General features: G+C 39.0%; 1 protein-coding gene across 3 annotated transcripts in view; it reads right to left on the bottom strand.

Moving 5' to 3' along the window:
• The window catches only part of DPY19L4 (dpy-19 like 4), a 31,171-nt gene extending 4,843 nt beyond the window's left edge, over positions 1 to 26,328 (bottom strand). The window contains exons 1-18 of one of the 3 annotated variants that reach the window (XM_079301571.1): positions 26,055 to 26,288; positions 22,437 to 22,544; positions 21,312 to 21,436; positions 20,484 to 20,574; positions 18,637 to 18,758; positions 17,661 to 17,806; positions 15,865 to 15,988; positions 15,197 to 15,331; positions 13,854 to 13,985; positions 13,665 to 13,763; positions 12,406 to 12,479; positions 10,462 to 10,620; positions 8,725 to 8,844; positions 7,517 to 7,637; positions 6,055 to 6,111; positions 3,647 to 3,729; positions 1,799 to 1,931; positions 1,209 to 1,367 (exon numbers count right to left, since the gene is read on the bottom strand). In XM_079301571.1, the coding sequence (XP_079157697.1) occupies positions 1,209 to 1,367; positions 1,799 to 1,931; positions 3,647 to 3,729; positions 6,055 to 6,111; positions 7,517 to 7,637; positions 8,725 to 8,844; positions 10,462 to 10,620; positions 12,406 to 12,479; positions 13,665 to 13,763; positions 13,854 to 13,985; positions 15,197 to 15,331; positions 15,865 to 15,988; positions 17,661 to 17,806; positions 18,637 to 18,758; positions 20,484 to 20,574; positions 21,312 to 21,436; positions 22,437 to 22,544; positions 26,055 to 26,193 (2,127 nt within the window). In that variant the 5' untranslated portion in view covers positions 26,194 to 26,288. Of the gene's footprint in view, positions 1 to 1,208; positions 1,368 to 1,798; positions 1,932 to 3,646; positions 3,730 to 6,054; positions 6,112 to 7,516; positions 7,638 to 8,724; positions 8,845 to 10,461; positions 10,621 to 12,405; positions 12,480 to 13,664; positions 13,764 to 13,853; positions 13,986 to 15,196; positions 15,332 to 15,864; positions 15,989 to 17,660; positions 17,807 to 18,636; positions 18,759 to 20,483; positions 20,575 to 21,311; positions 21,437 to 22,436; positions 22,545 to 25,683; positions 25,702 to 26,054 lie in introns of those variants that run through there. The other 2 variants (XM_079301572.1, XM_079301573.1) reach the window with 2 other exon arrangements.
• Positions 26,329 to 26,921: the final 593 nt, after the last annotated feature.

Here is a 26,921-nt window from a genome sequence, read left to right as displayed (position 1 = left end):
GGAGATGAGAGATGCAGAGGTATGAGGGCATGGAATCCTGAAATTGTGGTTAATTGCTCCAGTGGAGATCCTAAGTGTGAAGACGAAACAGGAACTTAGTCATGCAAACACAGATCTGAGAAGAAACTGAGGTAACGTGCAGATTAACAATGATGGAGGTTATTCACATACACACACACTCTAGTTATGGTACTGTATATTGGATACATCCTGGAATAATCACAGCATACATGATTTTAGCAGCAAGATAAGAAAAGAAAAAATAGATTTCAGCAATGATAAGGAAGTTAATAGAAAAATGGAGACAATATCCCTCATGGATAAAGTAGTTAGGAAACCTAGAAGTGAAACTGATACCAGCTGTAGATTCCTGGGGCAATACAGAGTAATCCCCAATAGGATACCACTCCTATATTGCTCAGAGGTAACTGGTGATTCCCTCTTTCCTGTTGACCTGAGAATAAGCAATGAAACTCTATGCAAGTTTAAGGCCACCCCCGCCTTTCTAAAATCAAAATTTTTGCTGGATTTCCAGGAAGCCAATGAACAAGTGGCAGTGAGATGACCTTATAAACCACACCTTATTCCCTACTTCAGCAGCAAGAGCAGCACTACCAACACCCAAAGAGACAGAACACATCAATGACTGAAGCAGCATTCATGGTGCCGTTTATTCAACCAATCTTTCTAGCAGACATGGTTTAAATTATTTGTTGATGTGCTAACCTCACTGCAAGGCTGAACTAAATACACTTGCACCCTCATCAGAACCAAAGTCTGTACTAAACTAAATGGCAGGCTGGTCCTCATCCCAGTGAGAGTTTTAGAAGAATTGAGTTTATCCATTTTAGAATTTCAACTTCAAAGCTAGTAAAGCATGCCTTCTGAGGCAGGACTTCACTGCTTTTGTAATGACCTCTTCAGGTGTCAGTCTTGAACCTTTATATATAGTTAAATGATATTTCATGATTGGCAGAAAAGCAGCACAGCTAGATACTCATGTGTTAGGAGGGATTAGGGCAGTTAATAGTATTAGGCAAGATAACAAGTTTAAGAAACAATCCAAAACTTAACTGATCACTTTTAAAACTTGAGTCTTTGCCTACAAGTCAATTACAACAAGAAAAATAAGACCAGCATTTTAAGATTTATTTTTAACTTAATTATTCATGCATTCAAACATTTATTTTTTTCTCACCGATACTTACATGACCATTAGCAATATCCAACAGATCTTTAACTCTACATCCTCTTACAGGTCCCACTTCATTGCAAATTGAATCTTCAATAACCAGAAAGTTGGCCTTGTAAGATGTGAGTATCTTATAAATATCCTCTGCTGACCTCTTTGAATAGATTTGATAAATCTAAAAATGAAAAAAACATGTTCATGCAATGCAAAAATCAGTGCTACCTTCAATACTGGGACACACACACTCCCCAACAATGACCCATCTGCAACAAACTATAGGTACACATCAAGATATAAAAAGTTTGGTTTTGAAATCTCCAAAACAGCGAGGGCAAGGGCCTGCTGAATGGAAAGTATTTGTCTCTGATGATGGCAAGTTCTCATCTTATATACTACAAGTGGCCTGAAAAGTCTTCAGAAATAATATTTGGGTATTTGTTTCTGTACAGAGTTAAACACTGATAATCTACTTGATAATCTCTTCTCATGTCTGCTGGACTCCTATGTCCTCCTTCCTTCTAACACATTTAATTTTTTTGCATTACATTTGGGTGAAGACAAAGACAGTTCCTGTGAGATGCCACATTTATGGAACTGGATACTCACATTCTCATTTCTTTTCAGAAGATCATCATCATTATACAAAGGCAAGCTCGACACCATCCATCCTGTACAGAGCTTAATCACACCCATGAGCTGTGGGCTGCCTGCAAACACTGCAGCCACAGGAGCCTGTCGTCTGCAAAAGCAACACCAACACACATGTCTGAGCACTGGATGCACTCATCAAAACAATTTTATATACTGTGGGGTCTGCTAGGGTGCTGCAGAAGGAACTGGAGTAAGTGATGGTGTCATTGGGGGCCTCATTACAATTGGTGATGGTGTTGCTGTGGCAGTACTCTCCTTGCCAGGGAAAGCACAGACCCACAGCAGCATGGAGCTTGAAAGGAAGGGTTCCTGCTGGGGCAAAGGCTGATGGTTGTTCTTCCCTCCCTGCAATCCACTGAGCACCATTCAGAGTGGTCCTGGAATGGATCAGACATTGCTTTTCTGAATGGTTACCAAGTTGTGACAAAACAAGCTCGTGAGAGACCACAGGTAGGAGAAGCATGATGTTATCTTGTAAGATTTGTGATCGTTGTAACTTGATCTCTATTATGTATTTTGTATGTAATCTATGATTATGTATTTTATAATCTATGAGAAAATAATGTCAGCATACAGAATCATGTCTACAGTAATTATGTTTCTGGGTTTGGTATTATTATTTGACTATTTGTATTTCTGTATTAGTGAAAGAAAAGTCACTATCACACTTTATTAAAGAATTTGGCAACTTCTGTAGAGAAAATTTAAATTAAATTTGTATTATTAGAGAGACCACTTTGAGAAAATATAATGTAAGAATGACATTGAATTAAAATTTTGATGTGGATTGCTAAGTATATCCATAAGAATTATTCTTTAAAAATAAGAACAGCTGCTACAAATAAGGGTAGTCAAATTGCTTTGTAGATGAGTGAATCTCAGTGAAATTCACCAGGATTAATTATATACTTGAAGTATATGCAGACTAACATAAAAACCATTAGGTACTTGGCATTATTCCACTTGCTGCCTTGAAGAGCTACTGCAGTGACAAACAACATACACTACTACAACAACAAGAAGAAATTGGCTGGAACACTAATTACCAGTCTTGCCTTTTGTGAAGATCAACAGGTTGACATTAAAGACTTCATAAATACAGAAAGCAATATTCTAAAAAATACAGTTAAAGCTAAGTTATCTGAACACAAGGGATCTAATTTTCAGGATAGTGTAGTTCCCAATGATATAGGTTGAAGTTAAATTGAATGAGGCAGAATGCAATTCTGAAACTTTTGGTAGTAAGAAAAATACATCTGTGAAAATGACTTGACTTGGTATTAGCTGTGTTCAGTATGAGCTGTAAAACATAGCTCCATACTTGCTGTGGTCAAAGGGGAAATCTGAATTACAAATGTTCCCCTCCATGCATCCTGACAAAAGTCTCTAAATCCTCACATTCAGGCATTTCATTTTATTGGCTCAGGGACATAACATTACCGTGTTTTTGTCCCCCAATGGCATTACAATCAACATGAATCCTATAATCTGATGAAAAGTTAGCATGCAGAAGCAAGATGTAAGATCTTGCTAAGATCTCTACCTCTAGCTGGAAACTAGATGTGCAATGACATTAAACATGACTTTGCTTGTGTGTTTCAGGATCTTCTCTGTAATCAATTATAAACTCCTGTTTGTTTTCAAGGGAACAATACCAAACTTAAAATATAAAACTTCTTCCCCCATGCATCACTGAACGACTGAAGTGTAAACCCAGCTTGATAGAGGTAGCTCCACAAACTGCTGAGATAAAAATACCCTTACAAAAAGCAGTAAAATAGAAATGTTGGACTTCATGCTTACTTTATCCATGTCATAAGTTCTACTGTATCAGGATCATAGAATTCTTGCAGTTCTGTAAGCTCTGTCATTATTCTAGGGAAAAACTGATGGAAATGTTTCTGGTTACTTACAGTTTTAAAAAGTATCTATAGAGCTTCTCATGACATTAAGGCTAAGTTACACAACAGAAATGGGTTTCAACAGTTTTACCCCCAACTGCTAATTTTGCCTGAACATTTTAAAAAACTCAGCTTACATTTACTTACCTGACAGCAGGAGTCCCTCTCCAAAATAAGTATGTTAAACAGAAGTTCTCATCTCTATTGTATAGAATACTTAAAAATAAATCAACAAATAGCAGCAACAACATTCATCAACATCAAATGGCCTTAAATGCATCAAAACCATAGTTCAGGTGCTTATATGCAAATGTCTACAAACAAAGGCACTGAACCAAGAAGGTGATAAATCCCTCATGGTAAACCTGCTTGAGCAGGAGGGACTGGACTTGATGGAAAAGTGTTATGGAAGTAAGACAGGAGGGAAGAAATTTCCTAGCAGAGCCCTGGTAATGTGCTCTGAACTTGCTTCTGACTTCAATCACTGCAGTGAAGCAAAGCACATTACATTGTATGAAGTGGGATATCTCAGTTTATGCTCTTGAAAAACATTTTGGGAAAAGGAGGGATTCTGTAAAGTGAGACAATGCCACCTCTTTCAAATCAGGCCAGATTGCAACCCTGCATCATCACTTCCCCACCCTATCGGGTTTGAGGTTCTTCATTAAGAGAGGAGATTTTGTCAGTCCTTGAGCCATTTGGAGCATTTATCTGAAAAAGGCATGGCTGGAAACTGGCCAGCCTTGAGGGGCTGCAGCAGGCACATGTACATGCTTTTGTAAATGCTAAGTGAAAGTGCCTGCATGTCAGCTCTTTTGGAAAAGAATAAAGTTTACAGGTCATGCCAGATTAAAGAGCCATCTTACTTTGGGACAGTCAGTGGACAGGCAGTTAGAAATGGAAGCCTACTTTTAATTGAGGAGTTTCCACCCCCATTACCTGGAAAACTCAGCTGTCAAGTGACAGCAGTCTACAACTAGCACATGAGCAGCTGCCAAATGTTTGCGTGAGGGACAAACAGCACCACTGTTACACACACATTGGAACTACTCCCAGAACAGAGGGATGGAAAGAGGAACTGCTACTGCCACCCCAAGGACAACCTGCTTCACTCATCGATCACAGCATCTGGAAAAAACCTGCTTAGAGGGACTATGCCAGACACATCAGAAGGCAGCCAAGCAAAAAGATGCTGAGCTATACAACACAGCCTTTTATAGCCATGCTAACAGATTAGGAGTCTCAAGGCATTTTTGCAGCTCTGTTACTTCTAATCAACATTGCCACCCTCAGGGATGAGTTATGAACCTGGAGAGCAAACTGTTCACCACTGCTTAAAAGCAGAAGCTGCACCTGCAATGGATGAAGCCCTCTAGAGTCCAAACCCTGACACTGCTTTCATTAAAAACATTCTGAAAAATAATTACTTGGTTAATTAGGTTCCTCTATTGTAATAGATTTCATAACTCTTCTGAGCAACTCCAGCTTTTTTTACAGATAGTATCTATTGCTCCATCAGAAACATGTAAAAAGTCAGGCTACAATAGAAAATTTGGTCACAATGTAAAATAGATGTTATAAAATCTGTTAAAATACTGTTGGGCAAGACCAGCTTCTATATATGAATTCTTAGACTACCCAAACTATTTTAAAGCTGTGCCAGTATAGCAGAAGATTACACTTCATGAGATGTTTCACACACCTTTTGCAGTCACAGGACCTTAAAAAACAATTTCCAAATACTCCACCCCCAGTTTATTTGTGATTGAAATAAAGAACTAAGTATTCATTTAAACATGGAACATCTGTGGCTTTTCTTCCCTGTATTGTAGTAGGTACACACCTTAACACAATGGTTTGCACAAAGAATTTAACTCCATTGTAATTTGATGGAGCTTTTCAAACACCTTATTTGCATATGGCCTCCTGTAATTTTACTTCATCTAGCTTTAGTTCTTTTCACTAAAACTAAAATTGAGGTAACATAGTTTTCAACATCCTGAGTTTTCACTTGGCAGTATTTTCTTTGTTGAGCCAGTTTATACACCCAAAGCTTAACAGCTCAATACAATAAAGTCTTCATTTAAATTCAATTACAATAAGTGATCTTTAAAAAATTAAATTGTCAAATACTTTACACTGAAAAAAGTAAAGTTTCTTTTAAAAACTAAACATATTTTCAATGGATGGCAGCTTCAATTTCGTGACATATATTTAATTTCACCAAGTACATTTAATTATTTTTGCTCATCATTTTGACTCATATTGTGCCTACATACAAAGAAAACTCCACAAAGGTATTTTTCTTACCTCTTTCCACAAGCTGAATCCAATTATAGTGGGAACTGCCATACTCAGAATAAGAGCCTAGAAAGTGCATGTTAGAGAAAATGTATTATGTACCATTCTCCAACACTGAAGTGTCTGTTGATTCTGCTCACACAGTGAGCAATATTCATGCCTGAAACCTTAGAGTGACAGTAGGTGAAACTTAGTGGCTTTCTACCAGGCAAAAAAACTTTCCTTAAACAAGAATTTGCCTAATTTAGCATGGAAGGCTTCAGTTGACTTACAAAAACTTTACCACCAATTTCAGGGACATTAAATTTACTACATAAGTAACAATGATTCCTTGTGCACATGACGCAGGGAACAGAAGAGGGTAAACACCTCACATTCAAATGCTATGAAAAAGGAAAAAAACCCCAAGCATTTCAAACCTCTGATCTTGCTGATGCTTTTGTTCAGATTAGCATTATTGATGTGCAAGACCCAGAAACCCATCCCTCAGCACACCATCATTCTAGCTGATACAATTTTTGCTTTGCAAGGAGAAAGCAGCTTTGTATGGTACAAAAAACGTTTGGTCAGGAATGCACACAAGGCATTCCTTTGATTATAAGGCACTAACACATCTACTTGTTAATAGTAAAAAAGCAGCTGTACATCACAGAAAACATGAAGTATATAAAAGAATGTGCTTACCATGTACCTGAACATAAGGTTACTCCTCAACTGAAAGACTACAGTCACTGTTTCTGATATAGCAGTGTATGGTATTTTCACAGTAAGACATAATGAACCTCTAAATATAATATATTTATGCCTATAAACCTCTTGAATTTAAGGTAAGCAATATCCTATCTCTATTTTATTAATAAAACCAATACACAAAGCTGCTAAAAATCACACAAAGTATCTTGTCATGTTGATAATAAAGTCAGGGGAGTTGCTCTGTAACACAAGTTTATCTTGAGTCACAACACTTCTCTACAATGGCCCTACATGAACAAATCTTACACAAACAATTCAACTTGCCATTTCTTATGAAGCAGTTTTACTCTCAGCAGTTAAATACACCTTCCTACACCATTTTAAGATCCATTTCCCATGAAACAAAGCTTATGTCTTTCCTGTGCACCAGTACTTTTTATCCTGCATTCCTTCTAGTAAGTGCATGACCTTGACCAAACCCAACTAGATATGACAGAGAGATTGAGGTCTCAAAGATTTCTTAAAAGAAGTTGAAAAAAGGAAGATGAAGACAGCCCTGCTCTTTATGAGGAAAGGTTGTAGTGGGGATGCAACTTTATTGCCAGGTACCAGAGAACACATGATACCAAGAATAAAAGCACAGAAAAAACAGACCATATGTGATCCATTGCTCACAGAACCTGTTGTTTTCACGGGTTCTTTCATGGGTCCATGTTTGCAAAGTTATATGCTTGCTAGCTGTATTTTCCATACACAAGACTTTGAAATAGCAACTCACCAGCAGTATTGGGTGCACAGCTTTCAGTCGAAGCCACTTGAAAAGCGTCATCCAAAGTTCAGGAGAGCACACACCAAATGCAGCAAGCATGCAAACATAAGGTGTCCATAGATATTTCATTCTGAAAAACACTGCAATAACTTAGTTGGGACCCTGTGTATGCCTCTATACTCAAACTCTTATAAAAGCATTCAGATTTTTTTCCTTTGTCAAACATAGTCTGGATGTTCAAACAATCTGAGGTCAACTTTGATGTACTAGAAGGCAAACCAAGGAAATCTCTAGCAGAAGAGCTGGCACCTGAGTATTTGCTGTCAGATACAGGAGCAAGATCCAAGGTAAAAGATGACAAAATCCTTCACAGAGTTCAGGGGAGGATGAAAGAAAAACAAAGAGAATAGTAAAGTCACTTGGCTGTTGTGTTTTTCCAGCCAAGAAGGGATAAAAAGCAGCTATTCAGCAAAGCTGTACAGACAATGTACTATAAGGGAGTTCCTGAAGAAAGGAAAGGAAAATATTTAATTAACAATTTATGATTTGCTGGTGTTGTCTGCCTCTTAAGGGTAGACTAGTCAACTTAGAGCAACTGCAGGATAACACAACAGTCTGCTCACTTTAAGCAATATTTGTGAATTTAGATTTTAGGATGAGGAGCCTAATAAAAACACAAACCTAACATATTCAAGCTGATTAAGCTGAGAAACAAGATTAGAACAATAATGTCTCCCCAACATCAGCTTCTCTAGCTTTAAGGACTACCACAGTACTTTTGAAATTAGTTCTGCTACTGCTTTAATGTGTCAAGCAAAGGCACACTTTGTGGTAGCCTACACACAAGAAGATGGATAAGAAATCTTCCATGTCCCAATAGTCCAGAAGTATTCTGTTCATCACAACACTACATAAACTCTTCCTAAAAATAATTACAGCACAGTTATATACATAAATACCATAAGGAATGTAATTAAATTGTGATTCAAATAATGTCTTGGATCTTGCTGCATTAAAGCTTGGAAAACATTAAAGAGACCAAGCACCATGTTCATATAACCATATCCAATTTATAACCAAAATTACCTTTGACTACTCCTAAGTAATATCACTATATGCCAAAATTATTTCTGAAAAGGTGAATTTCAAAGGGATAAGCAGCATATCATGTCCAGTAAGGAACTCTTTCAAGACAGATACATCAAAATCAGACTTACCCTTCCAAACACATTGCTAGACAGCCAAGCAAAATTGTGTGAATTACATGATAAACTATTTCTGGCCTCTCTCCAATACGACCATCCTCAAGTTTAACTGTTTCTTTCAGTGGTTCACCACTGCAGTTGGAAAAAACGAAACATCACTTAATTCAGATACTATCCCAGGAAAAGGTGCCAATAAAAATACTTTTAAGTCAGCAGTGCACTGAGATCATTCCATCTGATAGCATATAATACTATTGCACTGTTTACTTGCTCTTTGTACTTGATGAATGACCTATCAGTACTCCTGTCCCTTGTTTTAGATTTCAACCTCTCTGGAGCAAATTAATACAATGGGATCACACTGCCTATGACCATAAATCTTACTTTAAGGTAATTCAGCACCAAGAGCCAGTCTAATTTGCTCTTGCACAAACATTTAGACCAATCATGCTGAACATGCATTTTAAGTTCCTTCATAGCATTATCTTGGTAAAGAATTATGGAATCTGTAGGATGATAATCGTGTATGGAATGTGAGTACAACAAAGATTAAAAAAGTAGCTTTTAGTCACATTATTATAAATTGTAGTAATATATTATAAATAAAAATAATTGTCAAAATCTTGAAATGAAAGATAGCAAGGCATAATACATAACAATTCCTTCTACCATTATGTGATTTCAGGTTATATCTTTATAATAAGCTTCCTTATAAAAATTAGAAAAAAAATTGGGATTATTAACTGATTAAAAAAATTTAAAAAAAAAGAGAGAGGAGAAGGTTTATTTTAAGCTTTTCTTTAAAAAGGTGTTGGACATAGTGTAGTCACTGCCTCATTACAAAGTAATAAATAGTTATTTTAACCACTAGCAAACAATAAGGAGTTTACTCCATTGTTCCAAATATCCTATCACACATCCAACCTGACATTTTCATTTATAGCAGCATAATCTTTATCTGTTAGAAGCCTTCATCCTTGAAATAAACCTATTGATTTTTGCTGCAGACAAGTGAGAAATTTGTTCCAGTATCTGAGCAGCTACACCATCCATCTTCTACCAGGAAGAGATAATTTCCTAACCACTGAGTTTCCAAGACAACTTATGCTAGGATCTACAGTGTTGTTACTTTTAGTCTTTTTACAAAGACAATTCCACTACTCCTTCTCTCAAGGGAACTGTGAATCACTGTGAAACTAAAACTAATTGAGTCAGTTTCACTTCAGCTCTGTTCCAAACAGCAAAGGCTAGTGGACCTTATCACAGTAAACAAGTGTTTTAAAAAACCAACAGTGAATCATTAGAAATCCAAAGTCCTCTCAGCTACACCCATCTCATCTTTCTCAACATGTAAACTTGAAAAACAAAACAAAACAAAAACCCCAAATCCAAAACAGAAAAACAAATTCTAGCAACAATCAGGTAACTTTGCTGTGGGAAGGAGAACTACAGATATATCATCTTTCTCTATCATACACAAACAGCAAACATTAGCCAGAGCTCTGCAGGAATTGCACCTGCAGGGAAACAAACCAATGACAATCCCTTTTCTGACAGGAGGGATGCTCAAGAGCCTCCTCATTAAAGGGCTTTTCTTTAGGAGGCTCTGGTGGGCCTTCCCACTGGTGCTTACAACCTGACAAGCTCAATGGTACGACAAACTTTTGAGCAACAAAGATGATGACCATTCCCTGAGGTATCCAGAAGCCTCTTATTTTTAATTAGTTTTCATATAAACAAGTTACTTACCAAATTCTTCTAAAAATGACCTGAGTTACAGAAAAAAAGCAGATAATTAATACTAAAATATAAAAAGGCAACAGTGATGACTGTGTTAGTCGCAAAAAAAAGTCTTGGGAGGGTGCCTGAAGAGATTCTTGACAAAGGAGCCAATTCATTGTGAAATTCCTAGTAAGGCAAAAACATTCCATTAAAAACAGTAACAATATCCCATAGATTATTAAAAAACCCAACAACCCAGCACAAAATAATAGAAGTTTAACCTATTCATGTCATAGGATATTCGTTGAAATTCGTTGAAAAGTTATCTTTTTATTATTTGAAACTGCTTTGCAAATACTCTTTAAAGTAACTGTCAAAAATTTAACTTTCCAAAAAGTATTTGTGATCTGAAGAGACCAGACTACAAGTCCTTTATATCACAAAAGCCCAACCTCCCATATAACTCCATAATGGGGACCAAAAGAATCCTGTCACAGTGGATTAAGATTTTAGAGATATTGATGCAAGAAGGTATGCTTGTCCTCATTCCTAAAAAGGAGATGAAGAAGGGAAAGTGGTCATCTGAGATCACAAAGAAGCCTGAGGCTCTGCCAGGAATAAAATCCTTAATGTTGAAATTCTAGTTCTGTAGCTGAAGCCACTTAATCATTCTTCTCTCTCAGTTAGCAGCAGGAAGATAATAAGAAGCACTGTCAGTGAGCATTCTCAACTGGAACTGGTGCAGTATGTGGTGCTGTAAATGTATTCTTGTTTTTGTTTTGCTTTCCTCCTTCTTTTCATTTTCTCCCAAGGAAGACTAGAGGACAGAACCACTTTCAATTAGGCAGAATCAGTTTAAAGATTAACAGCTGGGCATGTCCAAACTGGCCTTAAAAGACAGATCTTGAAGCTCTTGTGCTGCAAATCATAATTCCAATACACAGATACACAGTGTTCCAGGCGTAAAGGCATCCAGTTTGTCTCAATCTCTGGCTTCATTGGAGAGTCTGACAGTCTGAAAAGTGATGTTAAGTAAGGCCCCAGGGGAAAAAACAAAAGAGAAATCCATTAATACTTGGGAGCTGAATAAACTGAAATCCTGACCAGGAGTCCTTTCTTTTCTTGCAAAACACTTAATGGGTATGTGTGTGTGTGTTAAACAATGCATCGTAGTCAACGTCACTGCATCTTGTCTTCAAAAGTTCCCCAGCAGATTCAGTTGGGTGTGATGTCATTTTCCACTTATTCTCCTGAAAGGCTGTGAAGTGGTTTTTTTGTAAGAGACATGCAGTTCTTTGGAGAGAGTTCCAAATCCTGCACAAAATTGCAAGTCTTGGCTTGGGTCCAGGACTGTGCCAGTCCTTACTAACACTCCATTGGAAGTCTTCCAGAAAATCTGTTGCCATGACATCTTCTTGCAGTCCAATATCCAACTCTTTTACAGATACTTTTTCTTAGAATCACAATTCCCTGTGACTTTTAAGATGTTCCTTGTCCTAATTTCTTCCAAAACATACAGGAAGTATTGGGGGTACCCACAACCCAAGCCTCTTTTGAGATAGCATCAACAGTTCATGACTCTTTCCAGAGCCTTGTTTTCCAAGGTATAAAAAGCACTGCCACCTTTACCCTATTATCTTTGCTTTCAAGTCTTATTAGAAACACTAGACAGGATACAGAAAGTTTTCACTTTCCAACATCACAAGAGAACAAAAATCCATGAAATGCTTTCACCCCAAGGCATGAAAAATACTGAAGTGCCTCAGAAACCTCAATACCCTAAGTAAATTCTGTATGTGCTTTTTTTTTTTTTTACATCAATCTTAAACCAGACAACAAATAACTAAACTATTTCCCTAGCTCCACTACAAAACTCTCACAAGCCACTGAAATGTTACACTTCTCTGAGTAGTTTCAAAAGTTTGGAAAGTGTAAAAGTCTGGGAGGTGTAAAGAGTTTAAATAAACTTACTTAGTTGTGTTTAAGCCAAGTTTTACTTCAATGAACTTCAGCAAATGCTCATTTTCTTTATGAGGAATGAACATCTGAAAATTAATTTAGCAGAGAAAAATCATAGGAAATGCTGGAAGCAGTTTTCACATAGTTCAGTTAATTTTGTTCAGATTACAAAATGTCGGTAACAATCAACCATTCAAGATTTAGTTAAAACTAACAAAATGGATTAAGTGTGCCTATTAAGGTACTGGTATAGTATTGTAAACCTTCACTTCAACAAATCTATATTTAGGATTTCCTTGAGAATGTTAATGCCTTCATGCCACTCCCATACCACAACAGGAGGGCAAGTGAAAAGCTGCCAATAAGCTGTCAAAAGACTACTGAGCAGTGTAAAAAGGATCATAAGAAACAGACTTACTCTCAAACAAGCCTAAGAGTGCCATGCTTGGCTCCATTAGAAAATAGGACTGCAGCTAAATAAAAGTCATCAGCATTTGTAATATTCATACAGATTGTCTGAGCTGCCTAAAGTTCTGTAACTTACTCATAACTGCAATTTAATTCATATTTTTCAAGGTTAGATCTTATTTTCCTGGAGATACAGCAAGGCTAATCAGCCTGAATGGCACAAGGAAATAATTATATGTGAGCATTCTTTCAAGCCTTCTAGAGTTTAGTAGTTTCTCTACTTTTCAGTTAATATTTTTAATTAACACAACCATGGTGAGTTTGAGACATAGAAGAAAAGCACAAAAATATGTGTAAAAGGCCAGCAAGAGGGAATTGCTAGTTGAAATACAAGACCAGGCTAAAATCCCACTGTGTAATCTCAACTCCTAACTGACCCCTACATGAGGTGAAAGCCTCTGTTGCCATGCTTTACTTGAAATGTAATTGAAAATTAGTATCTTCCCTAAGACTACTCATACTTGCTTCTGGCTATTGTGTCACCATGCACAACAATATTGTTTTAATACTCAGAGTAGAGGCCATTCAAGTTATAACAAAGGTCATATTTATAAAACACATAAAATGTCTTTCAAAGAGTATTTCTGTACTATTTCAACCCAGAAGACCAAAACCCCAACAAGACCAAGCTGTCTGAGTTGCTACAAAATGACGGAATTTTTAGTACTCACACTGACTATGAATTAAGCCATGAACTGTTGTATCAATAAGATAAGCAATGCTTCAGAAGATACTTTCAAGATATATCTTCAACTTTCCATTTAGATTCTGAAATTAAAATTACATGTTCAGAGGAATCTTACCTTTAATAAGAAGTTTAGTGTCACTGCTACTGTAAGTACCAAATAAATATACATTATTTTCAGCAATCTTGACACAAATGTACTTTTTTTCATATTCATCTGCAAAAATATTTAAAGAATGTTGTATCATTTTGGAGTTCAGTTTAAATTTTAAAACTACACTCTGGGTTAGAAGAAAGTCTAGTTTACCTGAAGGGATTTAGAGAGCATTAAAGCTACCACAAGACTCAGTAATGGTGACACTAGTAAGGCTGAATTTTCAAACTGCAGCAGGTACCCCACAATGAGAGAAAACAGGTAGATTCTGTATACCTCGTGCACCTGTTGAAGAAAAAAAGAAACAATAAAATAAAACTATAGTGGATATAAATACTTCTTTTTAGAGCAGTAGATAGCTCACTTCCTCTGTTCATCAGGGGATTAACAGATCTCAATCCTTCAACTCATGTGTCTAGCAAGGTACCATTCAGCTGGAAAGCACTGCACATGAAAATGATCCTGGTCAGCCCCAGTAACTAATGGGCAATTACTTCACAAGAATTCTGTAAAAATGCCAGAAGCAGGAGTATTTTACCAGGTCTCCCCATTCAGTAACACCTCCCTGTGATGCAGCACAAAGCAGTAACTACAAGCACCAGTGAGAACACACAGTTTGTGACAGAGCTCACCTGCAAACAGGTGCCTTCCTTCCCCTCAAAATAACTTGTTCATTAACCTGTCTCAGAAATGAATACTCAGACATCTATACTTGCTGTTATTTACTATTTGATAAGCAAATCTTATAAACCTTGATGCTTGATTCTTCAGACTTTTACCAAAACACCCATTTACTCTCTTATGCACTCTGATTTGAATTATAATAGATCAAACATTTCCAGCTGCTGAGGAACAGAATAAAAAGAAACTGAAAGAAGAGGTGAAGAAGTAGAATCACATGCAGTTTGACACCTAATAAAGCCAGAAGGCAATCTTGTACAAAGGAGCATATAAACAACTGCAACAGGCAAAACAAAAATGCCTTATTGTTGCAACATTTCTAAGAAGCATTTTGCAGAATAAATTTAAATACTTTCTTGCATTGAAAAATCAATTGGCCTTCAATATCTGTCTGGTCTATTTATGGGCAAATCACTGGAGGACAGGCCACTGAGGGTGAAAGTGAGCCCTTTAAGTGCACAGAGCCAACAGAGCACTTCTTTGGTCTGCACACCCTGCTGTGAATAGGAAAAAAGAAAAGAAGAGGCAGCTATGCCAAAAGGGAAGACTATCATTCATCAGTCTTTTAGCTCTCCAAGGATGTTTCAGGTCTCAGAAGCTTTGTTTGGCTTCTATCCTAAATACAGCAGTTCAAAAGAGGCTCAGTTTAAAGTTATTTTATTCTTCTGATGGATATCACATGCACTTCAGCTGGGCCCATGCTGCAAGACACTCATCACTCAGTCTCTTGTGCCCTCTGGAGCTTCTGGGCAGTATGAATGGCAGGCACCTCAGAGGCTGCCTCTAAGTATCAGTAGGCTGAAAAGTTCCAATACCTTCTCTGTCTGTGCCAGGGCAAAGCTGTCTAGCAGGAAAAGAGAAACAGCCTGGACAAACAGGAGATAATGACTGTATTCCCACATCATCACAAAGGTATATGTTGAGGCATTCACCAAAAGATAACAAAATTTCTAGAAGAAAAAAAGAAAAGAAAAAGCATTAATTTTGTACCCATGCATGCCTGTCACTAAGTAACTGAGAGGTCATTAAAGCATAAACTACGGAAATTAATTATTATTCTGAGATACAATTAAAATACTGACTACAGATGTGCTTAACTTTCAGATGGAAGAAAGTAATTACTGAAATATTCAAAAACATTTCAAGCCAACCAAAATTAACATTTTTGAGAGACAGGGAAAGAAAGTAAAAACCATCTTCTTCAAGGAAAGCAGTTTACATAGGAAAAATTCTGCCTTGGTTTATTAAAAAAAAAGCAGCACATGGTCTATTACCACACTGTTCTCTCTGAACCCTCCTGGGGGCACAACAAGGTAGGGCACAAGTTGCTTAGCAAAAACTGCACATACCTAGGTGAAATCCAACTGGACCTTTTGAAAAGAAGAAACAAAACATCTACTGTTTTCTGCCTAGAAGGGCAACAATAGCAGAAGTAACTAACCCAGAGCAGCAGCTCTTTATTAAGAAACTAATTTTGCTTTACCTCAGCAGAACAGTTCAGGTTCTTTTTTAAATAGCCTGTGAGAGCTGCTACTTGACATGCAAAATATGGCAAAGCCCAATTTTCTCTTGATGGTATGGAGTAATCAATTCTTGTTGTATCTGTCCTAGAATAAAGTACAAAGAAACAAAAACATTAAAATATTTATGGTACGAAATATCAAGGAAAGCCTAAGTGTCACTTCTAGTTGTAAATGTGGCCTTAGAAGCAAACTTTTCCTGATTTTGGTGCAAAGTAACACTGACACAATTCTGCTCCTGATACAGTTCACCAATTTATTAACAGCATGGAAGGCCCAATCTTTACTCATCTATTTAGCAGTTTCCACATTAGCTGGCATTTATAGGACTGAAGCCAAAAAGCAACTGCCTCGAGCCTTTTCACCTGCAATGAAAATCAGCTCACAGCTGACACAAAAGATTCCTTTCACTTCTCATACAATAGGTTTTAAACAAGTGATTTAGGTAGTTGAGCACAACATACTTAGGATACAAACTGGTGCTCCCCCACAGCAGCAGAAGCAGCAAATATTTCATCTACAGGGAAAAATTCTGCCCAGCAAAACAAGAGATTAAAGATGGATGGGGAGCATGCAGGGTTTTCTCATGGAATGACTTGACAGTATCCACACAATTAGAGGTGTAGGTGAAAGTTTTTAAAAGTGATAAAGTGACTCAGAAGCACAAGCCACGCTTTCAAATGTGATCAAAGGCATAAGTCTCAGAGGTACACAGTTTTCTTTGTGTCTACTATGCCTTTAAAAAGGAGCCTCAAGCTCCTTTATCATTTAGGTATTTAAAAGCATCACCTTTCATTTTTCCCTCTGAAGCCTCTCACAGAGGCATACTCAAAGCTTTTTTAACTACTAAACTTTTCATTTTGTTGACACTGTTTAATCTTATTCATTGTTGAAAAGTCTTACAGAGTTATTCACCATTTTTCCTACTTTGCACTGTTCACACCAGCTTGATGAACAGTATTTTCACCTCCTAATCACAGATTCTGTCATGATGACTTCATATTGCTAGAAGATGCTTTCCAACAGTCCAACTTTAAAGGTATATCCTTAACAGTTTGATCCATAGTTCTTTTATTTCAAGTGCTCTCAAGTTCACAGAAAGCCCCAGAGTTCCACAGTGACAAAACCAAGAGCATGAACATAGGTTTTCATTGCCCAAATAAGGCTCCCTATTATTGTAAGAAAGGGGAATTCCAAGTGAATTGTTTTAAAATTTAAAAAAAAAAACCTTGGTATTACAGTCATCTAACAAAATTCCACTTTGCAGAAAATCCAACTACAAAAAGAATATTAAAAAATCAAATATTCTTTATTTAAAAAAATGCACTTGATCATTTCTTTCTATGCCACCAGACAACTGTCACAATATTTAGAGTTGGTCAGAGAGTGCAGTTCTGTTTTACAGCTGTTTTGAACACTAGTCTTCATTCTTCAACAGCACAAAACAAACCTTCTGAGGAATATTTTTGAAAAATAAATTTGTGTGTGAATACTCCTGTATTTGCACACATACATAAGGTCAGTTCAACTGGTAACGTGGATGGTTTGGACAACAGGAGGCCTTTCCATTAAAAAAATCACCATGAGAATCAATGAATCTCTTGGAAATATTTTCTATTCACCATAAGATTTTGCTCTCACAGCGAGAACACAAAGCTTAATAAAAGCATTTCAATCCACTAATTAAAATCACTTCAATCCACTAATATTTTAAAATGCCTTATTGACAAACTATATTGTATAAAGATGTTTTTCTTACCTGTTAATAATGAACCATGCTACAGTCAGCATTCCTGCCAGCCAAGTCCCACTCATAACCCAACTGGTTACAAACAATGCAGTCACATAAATTCCCTGCAGTCCAAAAACTATACCAATGTAGAAATACACTGGTTCAATAACTTCCTGAAATTACAAATAAAAACGAAGAGACAAAGTGGCAACTGAGCTGAAGCTGGAAATTATTACTATTTACAATTTGTTACTGCTAACAATGTGCTAGGTGCTTTACAAACAGGTAAGAGATGAATCCTACTCTAGAAAAGTACTGGGCATGCTTTTATTTGGGGCTCAGGAAGAACAAACCAGTGTGAATTAAGCTCACAACTCAGGACTCAGCTTGCCAGTGCCATGATTTTTGAGTTTGCTTTAGCTTGAACACTCTATGTGTCAGGTTGAATAAATCTATGCTGCAGTGGGATATAAAATTCAAAGGACTACTAGAAGAAGTTATAAAATGGAAGAACTTGAAGAAGTAAAGATGTGAAAAAAATAGTTCCAAAATAAGTAAACAATAAAAAAGGAAAGACAACGAGAGAGAACACAAGTATGCAGCATAAGCAGAACAAAGCCTGGGGAGAGTGGAAACTGACAAAAGGGTAATCCACAGAAGTGCTCTTCCCTATGAGAATGGGTAGACAGGCACCACTATAACAGACTTCTACACTCCAAAGGAGTTAACTTTCCTGTTTTTAATGGATAGCACAGATACTCCTGACATTTCTAAGCAATCTGTAGAAGTAAAGAGAAACAGAAAAGGTTACTAGTTAGCATTAAATCCCCAAAATCCTATGCCAGAGACTGATCAGAACTGAGGAGAACCTGGACCTGGTGAGAGCCTTAGCTCAACTCATTCAACAAAAAATGTATGTGTTCATTGGATACATCACAGAAAGTCTCATACACACAGAAAACAACCACAATGAAAGTGCAGAAAGTAGGAGAAATGCACATACTTCGCTACCAGATGCTTGATATAAAACACTGGCAATCAACTCTGGGTACAAAGTCATTTGCTGGACAGCATTTATGGTCTTCAGTGATATTGTCTTATTGTTGTGTGTCAACTCATAAACACCTACAGACAAAAAAAAAAATTATTATTGGAATGACTTGCTACTCCTGTGCCTAAAAGAGGCCAAAATATAATCAAAGATAGGGGGAAATTATTAAAGCTGCTGACTGATTCACCATACCTAGTCTTAAAGGAAGGAGAAATTTCCATATTAGATATCATTCCACCTACTGATCTAGCTAGAAAGTTATCACCCTTTTTTCATCTAGTCTTTAAGTAGAAGGCCCAAAACAAATCATCTGAAGCACAGTCTTTTCAGTAACATACTGTTGCAGAGCTGGAACTACTTCCTATAGATGACCTTCACAGGAAAATCTTAAGGAGTGAGACAGATCTAACAGGCATGAGCATGATGTATTAAATCTGTCTCCAGAAAGACCTCAGGTATGATGGCCTCATCAATATCAGCTCTGCATTTCTGATATTTCTAAGAATCATTCACCAAACACAGTATGCCTTTCTATGGGGTTAAGATGGAATTGAAGCTGCCATACTTGAAGGATCATTCCAAGATCATTTCAAAACGTTATAAATAAGGAAAAGACTTGTCAATACTTAGGACAATAGCAGGAAGAGCAAAAGCAATCCAAAACAAAATAAGAGGGAGAACAAAAGGCTCAAAAACAATGCAACTGTCAAACCAGACAACTGTTTCCAGCTCTGAGCATATCTTGGTGTATGGTCTGCAGTTTTAGCTGTCTGTAGGCCAAACCAGGTCTTTCTGGACTTATAACCTCTTGAAGACAGGATGCCTTGTAATACCCTGGAGACACAAGTCTACTGTTTGCAGAGACAGTATCCCTGAATGAGGCGTGCAGTCCATCCACTGACAGCGTGGACAATATCCCCAGAGGTCACGAGGGACTGAGTGTACCAAAGACCTCAGGTATTGCTGATATGCTACACTTCAGCTGGAAACTGTTCAACCAGTAAAACACTAACCACAAGTTTAGTTCTACTAGCTTCAGTGAGGTTTTACAAAGGGACTGAATTGATTCAGTGGCTGACCACTGCAAGACAGGACAGTTCATCCTCTTCTCTCCTGAGCTCCAGTCCCATGCTAGTGCAGTACACTTCTGAACTCCCTGAACAAGCACTGAAGTGCTCCTTCTTCTTTTCACTGCTTTAGTTTCCTTTTGGTTTAGGGACCCAGGGCCAGCAAGCCCCAGAGCCAGTGCTGGATAAAGAGCAGGAGCACAAAGGAAGGAGATCATTGTCACTCAGTCTGTTCTCCTTCCTGTTGCTTTCTGTCCCCTATGCTCAGTGCTCATCAGCATCTACTCATCACAGCTGATAAGAGTAAAAACTTCTGGCAGGGACAGGACAGAGCAGATCAGCTTGTGACAGAAACTGCTCTCTCTTCTGACAGAGGATGGAAAACAGTAATTTTCACTCCTCATTCCCAAATTCAACATAAATTATATTTACATGGCAGAAGATCCACTATTGTGACACAGGCAAACCCAATGATAACTTTGATACAGGACATCACAAGAGTAATATTACCCTATCCCAGAGTATTGATTAAAGGCAATCTGTTGGCATACAGGATAGTTAAATACTGTTTTCAAAAATGCATTGAAAAGTTAGGACAGCATTCAGTTTTTGATTAATCTGGCCAATACACCTACATAAGAGAATAAAATTAGTCTCCCCAGTCTGTAGTTTTTTACTATCTCCAAAGAGAACAGGACTTTTCAAAGTTAATAAAACAAATTAGTTTCGTACCTCTTTCAAAGGAAGGAGCCTTTAGCAGTTCTTTATAGAATGAGTAATAAATGGCACTGTCACCCTGAAATGTAATTTCTCGTTCAAGTTCCTAGAAAAAAAAAAAGAAAAATTAATCTTCTGCAATATCTTTCCAGAGAAGACAACATATTTTCAGATAGACCAGTTTTGTAACATGGTATGTGGTTATGACTTCACTGTACATTTTCAAAATATTCCACAAAACATTAATCTTCACAGCATTTCCATGAGGTACATGAGGCTCTCTGTAACTTAGCAAACATGCTTGGAAGCAGAGTAACTCAAATCCACATTGTAAGTCAGCACAAAATCCACAGGATCTTTTCATATTCACAAACCTGAATTTCATTCAACTTTCTATACTTCACTTAATAATGGAGTTCTTAAGAAAACAAAACCAAACCAACAACCAACCAACCAAAAAACATAACCTGACCCCAAAATCACAAAATAAACACAAAAAACCCACCCCCAAAAGCCCAACACATATTCCTGTTGATTAGCTTCTGCAATCCCAGTATGCTTCAGTTATTTTTTCATATTTTACAAAGGTGTTTTAAAGATACAGGGTAGCATGGAAAAACATACCAAAGCATGAAAAGCCATGACAACTGTTAGCAGGAGGACAAAAAAAAAAAAAAAAAAAAAAAGAAAAGAAAGAAGACAAAAAAAAAAAAAAAGAAGCAGTTTCAAAGACAGAGGCCTCAGTAGAAGAACACAGGATTCTGCAAGTAGTTTCAACATGACATGGATCAGATTTGATTTCAAGGACACAATCTGGCTTTTGTTGCAGTAGTTTATCTTTACCTGCCTGCTGGAAAACCAGAATTTCCGCTCATGATATGTTGAGAGGTACACAGCATACATCATTCCACTGGTGACTGCTGCCAGACAGCCAAAGAAAAGCTTTGCAAAACGCTGGATTAACATATCTGAAAATGAACAGTGGAAAAACTGAAATAGTCCAGAGGACTGACAAACAAACAGTACCTCCCACACGTGATTGTTATTTGTGAACAACAAGAAAACTTAATGGCATGAGAACTATCACACCATCAGCAGCACAGATACATTGAAAACTGTTTTGTTACTCCTGCCTTGTACTTTTCTTTCTCAGTTGTTATCATTGCTTCACAGGTCCTTGAGACAAAATACCCACACACTACACTGAAAATTTACTCCAGCAAGCTTTGTTTTCAAATGAATTCCAAGAAGCTTCAAAAAGGCCTCTTCCAGATAAACAGAGCAACTCTAGATTCCACCCAGACACCACAAACTTCTTAAAGACATTAACAGACAGGTGGCATAACACATCTAACATATTTTCGGAGACATTCTATTTTCCATTCTGTTTTTGAAAATAGGAACGAACAAATCTGAATTTTACCAAACTCACTCAAAGGATGCCTACTTCATCTGTAGCTCCCTCAAGTCAGTATGTACTTTTAACATAAAATCTTTTGGTAGCTTGGTGAGCATTTGCCTAAAATTATACCTAATTTAGTTCTGTTCAGTTTAGTTCTGTTTAGTTCAGTTTTAGTTCTGTTTCTTGAAAAGCTGTAAGGACTTTTTGTCTGTTCTTGTTTCAGTACCATTACTTAATATGTATCAGCTTCCAACCAGATGATCTTTCCAGGAGCCATAAAAATATTTATTTGTATGCAAATAGTTAACAGTAAATTTCTTAACTCCCCTGCCTCTACCTCCCTTCCCCAAGCCTGAAACAGTCCAAGACTACCATTTCACTCTCCAATACATAAAATGTCATTATTAAAGAACTCTAATGTGCATGCCTGTTTTCTCTTGAAATATTCAAAAACCTAATTCAAAGTGAGTCTGTTATGAATTACTGTGCTACAAATATCTTCCCATAAAATGTAAGAGAATAATGAAAAAAACAATCAAAAGTCAGCTAAAAATTCTGTAGCTTACATTTTGGCGACTTTCCCAGCTTTGGATTTTCTTTGTTTCTCTCCTCTGGAGCCATTTTGTCAGATTCTGTGCAGTTTTGTTTCTTTCTCTGTCGAAGGTCAGCTGCCCCTGAAGACATTTTTTTTTAAGTTATTGCAACACAATACCTAAAATCACACTGGGAAATCCACCCAGCAGCAGGTAGCAGCCAGTTACTGCTACTGATTCAATCCCATGAAAGATGTATTTGACAAAGCCTTAACTAAAGTATGTCATATGCTCAACTAATACAACAATATAACACTACAGGAATAAATTATTATGTTATTCCTTAGGAAAAATAAGAGTATTTTCTTGAGGTCACACTCTGGGATAAGCCAAATCCAAACTGGAAGCTAACTGGTTTATTCCATTTGGTGAACACAAATGAAGGAAATCAGGAGTTTAGATAAGCTGATACAGACACCAGGAGAAACTGGTGCCAATTCCATTCTACTCTCATCCTGGTTTTATGCTGCTATACCAGTGCAATACATAAGCTGGGCTAATCCAATACTTTTAAATTGAGATGCCTATTATTTATATGGCAAAGGCTTTTATAAAGCAAATTTACTATCACTTTTTCCTGCTTTTGGATATACTGGAACTAAGCAGATTTACCAATATTTAGCCTAATATATAATTAAAAAGCCCAGTCTGCTCAGCCACATAGATCACATCACAAGAACAAGGGCTCTTGTTAAGTTTTTTTGTGTGCAGCAGCAGTTTGAAGTCCTGCTCCACTTATTTTATAGTCTGAAAGGCAATGAGGATAATTCACAGACTGCAAATCTACATGCAAAAAGACTCACTGCAAACGTATCTTATAATTCCTATATTAAAGATACCCCACAATATTTATGTCATTCTGGAAGTGTAATGAAAAGTTTTAACTGTAATTCACTCTCCAGATTTTTTACCTCCTCTGTTTGACCTGTGTCCAACATTGCTTGAAATTTTGCAGCCACCAATTTTCCTCTGGACTTAAAACAGCTCTTTCATAAACCCATCCAACCTTAAACTTGAAGTGTCAATCTTCACACCTCACAATAAAGCTTTTAAGTACTCTGGTTGTATATTACTTCAACTCTATTTTTCATTCCCAGCTATTAGATCTAAAAATTAGAAACTAGAGATAGAAATAAAAATGGTTAAAGGAATGTCTGCCTGGACCAGGACACCAGTGTGTCAACAGAGCAATTTATAAATCTTTCTGAACAAACCAAGATCTCAATGGTAACATTTTTCATGGAATGAAGAGAAAATGTCTACCTTCTTAAACAAGAAAAGAACTGTAAATATTCTAAATAACACAAGGTACAGAGTGTTCAGTATCATTTATCATCATGTCAATCCAAAATAAAATGCATACCAGCATCTCTTCATGACATGTATACGGGAAGTTTATCAGCAATGCAAACACCAAGCACTTCAGTTAAAAATCATCTGTATCATGCAAAATAAAACACAGGGAGAAAACCCTAGATCACTAAAGTGGGCACATATGTGCTTGGAAGGACAACTGAGTGCCCCTGTCATTCTAGTTATAACCAAAGCAACAGCACTGAGAACACTGGAGGAAAAGGCCTTTGCTTCTCTGGCAGAGAAGTGAACCATAGCAGAAGTGCAACAAACTTATCAAGTATAGCATTAACAGCAGTTACAGAAAGCTCCCAGAGAATTAACAATTTAAAATTCTACTTCTGAAACAAAAACATCTCAATCAGCAAATTATCTTCATCTCTGTTTTGAAGACTGCACAACATATTCCCCCCCAAAGCAATAACACAAAGATGTGAGTGTGTTACTTCTGATTCTTGCTGCTGCTACAAACAAATGCTATTTTCACTTCACTGAATACTTCACACAGAGTGAAATGAAAGTCAAACAAGGTAACAACTAAGAATTCTCTAGAATTTTGAACTGATGACATAGTCTCTCCATCCAGCACATAATTTTTCATCTGGTTTTCAGCTCCCTGTAAGACCCCAGTTGAAATAAGTCCTCTTTCAGAAAACATGCATTCCACTTATTTTTGTGTTTCTGCTTGAGAAAAACATAACTCATTCCTACTTTGTGCCACTATAGTAATCTACTTTCCTAATCAATTGAGCACTGTCTGTAGTCCTTTCATCTAAAGAAGGGTAAGATAGAGCTGGGAAACTTTCAGAGAAGGACCATGAGGGTGATTTAAGTCATACATAGCTCCCACACAAGGAATGGGGAAGCAAATTGAAGATGCCTCAGCCTAGAAGAGGATGACCAACAGAAACATGCCAGACGTCTATTAGTTAGTGAAGTGCACAACCACACTGAATAATGAGCAGTGATTCACCTTTTCTAATACAAAAAGTTCTCAAACAGACCTAGTGAGTCAGGCTAAAAAGAACCAGCTCATTGCACATCACCTTCACACAGAACACTCCTACCCAAAGAATGTTCTGTAAACCAAGAGTTTGCACAGATTGATAAGAAGACGGATGCAGTTGTGGAGGACAATCAACTGGAGACTCCCAAACATACAGAAACCATGTGCAACTCAGAAAGTACCCCTGCTGAGGATGCTGGAATATATGCCATGGGACAGATTTGCATATGCTTGTTTTGCTCCTGTATTTTTCTGGGTGCTTATTAACAGTTTTGTTTCTGCTGATTTCTCCAAGAAAACTAAACACCATCTCCTATTCCCTACGAAGGGGGTTTGCACTGAAAAGACATGGAGAAAAACACTTGCGTAGGGGCTAAAAGTGAAACAGAAACACAGAATATCCTGAGTTGGAAGGGACCCACAGGGATGATCCAACTCCAGTTCTTGGCCCTGCACAGGACACCTCAATAATCACACCATGTGCCTGAGAACACTGTCAAAGCGCTTCTTGAACTCTGTCAGGCTCGGTGCTGCATCCACTTCCCTTGGGAGCCTGTTCCAGTGCCAAACCACCCTTTAAGTGAAGAGCCTCCTCCAAATGCCACCCTAACCCGCCATACACAGCTCTAGGTCCTGCCACTGGTCACCACCGGGAACAGATCAGGATCTGTCCCTGCTCTTCCTCTCCTGACCAAGCTGCAGGCTCCGATAAGGTCTCAGTCAGTCTTCTCCAGGCTGAACAAACCAAATGACTTCAGCCGCTCCTCATCCAGCTTCCCCTCAAGGCCCTTGGCCACCTTCGTAGCCCTCTTTTGGATGCTCTCGAATACTTAACGAGAGGGAGGACTGACTAAAACATACGGAAGGATGCCAAAGAGAAAGTACAGTCACGGAGACATGCACGGAGCCCACAGATGCTGCCCCGGGCGCTCTGCCCACACACCATGCCAGGCGAGGGCAGAGAAGACCCCACGTCCCCTGGAGACGGCCCGGCCTCCGCTCGGGCTGCAAAGCACGGGCTGGGCTGGGCCCGAGGGGCGGCCGGGGCGGGCTGGGCCCCAAAGGCCGCCCGTGTGCCTCACCCGGTGTATCACCTCCGTCCGTGCGCGGCGGCCCCGGCACGGCCCCGGCACACAGCGCGGGGGGCGGCCGCACCGCCGGCCTGACCAGCGGCCTGTGCCCGACCCCCTCCGCCCGGCCCCGGCTCCGCGGCCTGAGGAGCCGCCCCTCACCTTCCTCCATGGCCGGCCCGTGCCCGCCGCCCGCCGCCGCGTCCCCCCGCCGCTCTCCGCGGGGCGACTCGTCCGCCCCGCCCGCGCCGCCGCCGCCACCCGCCTCCCGCCGGCCGCGGGGGCGGGAGCGCTCCCGCATCCCCCGGCGAGCCGAGCGGAGCCGAGCGGAGCGCAGCGGAGCGGCCCCGCGCTTCCTCCCGCCGCCGGAACTGCGGCTGCGGAGCGCGGGGGGCGGCCGGAGCCCAGCGGCGGCGTACCGGGGCGCGGCGGGAGTACGGGGTTACAGCGGGAGTACCGGGGCGCAGTGTATGTACGGGGCGCAGTGTATGTACGGGGCTACAGCGGGATAGCGGGGCACAGCGGGATAGCGGGGCACAGCGGGATAGCGGGGCACAGCGGGATACCGGGGCGCTGCGGGCAGTCAGGGCTCCCTCCCGTGTGGCAGCCCCGCGCTCCGCCGCCCCAGTCGCAGCTCCCGGGCCGCTCCCGCTGCCAGCCCCGCTGGCAGGGCCCGGATCGGGCTGGCACACTGGGGTGACCCTATGGCTCTCTGCGGTCGCCTGAAAGGAGCTGGTAGCCAGGGGAGCGTCCGTCTCTCTTCCCGAGCAGCCAGAGCAGGACGAGAGGACACGGCCTCAAGCTGTGCCAGGGAAGGTTTAGGTTGGACATCAGGAGGAATTTTTTCACAGGGTGATTAGACATTAGAATGCGCAGCCCAGGGAGGTGGTGGAGTCACTGTCCCCGGAGGTGTTTAAGGAACTGGCACTTTGTGCCCGGGTCTGGTTGACCTGGTGGTGTTGGGTCAGACATTGGTATTGATGATCTCAGAGGCCTTTCCAAACCTCATGATTCTGTGGTTACAGAACT

Source organism: Erithacus rubecula, assembly GCF_903797595.1.
Source record: "Erithacus rubecula genome assembly, chromosome: 3".
In the NCBI taxonomy this organism is placed as follows: Eukaryota; Metazoa; Chordata; class Aves; order Passeriformes; family Muscicapidae; genus Erithacus; species Erithacus rubecula.
Note: the sequence above shows the minus strand (reverse complement) of the source record. Positions and strands in the feature narration are given on the sequence as shown.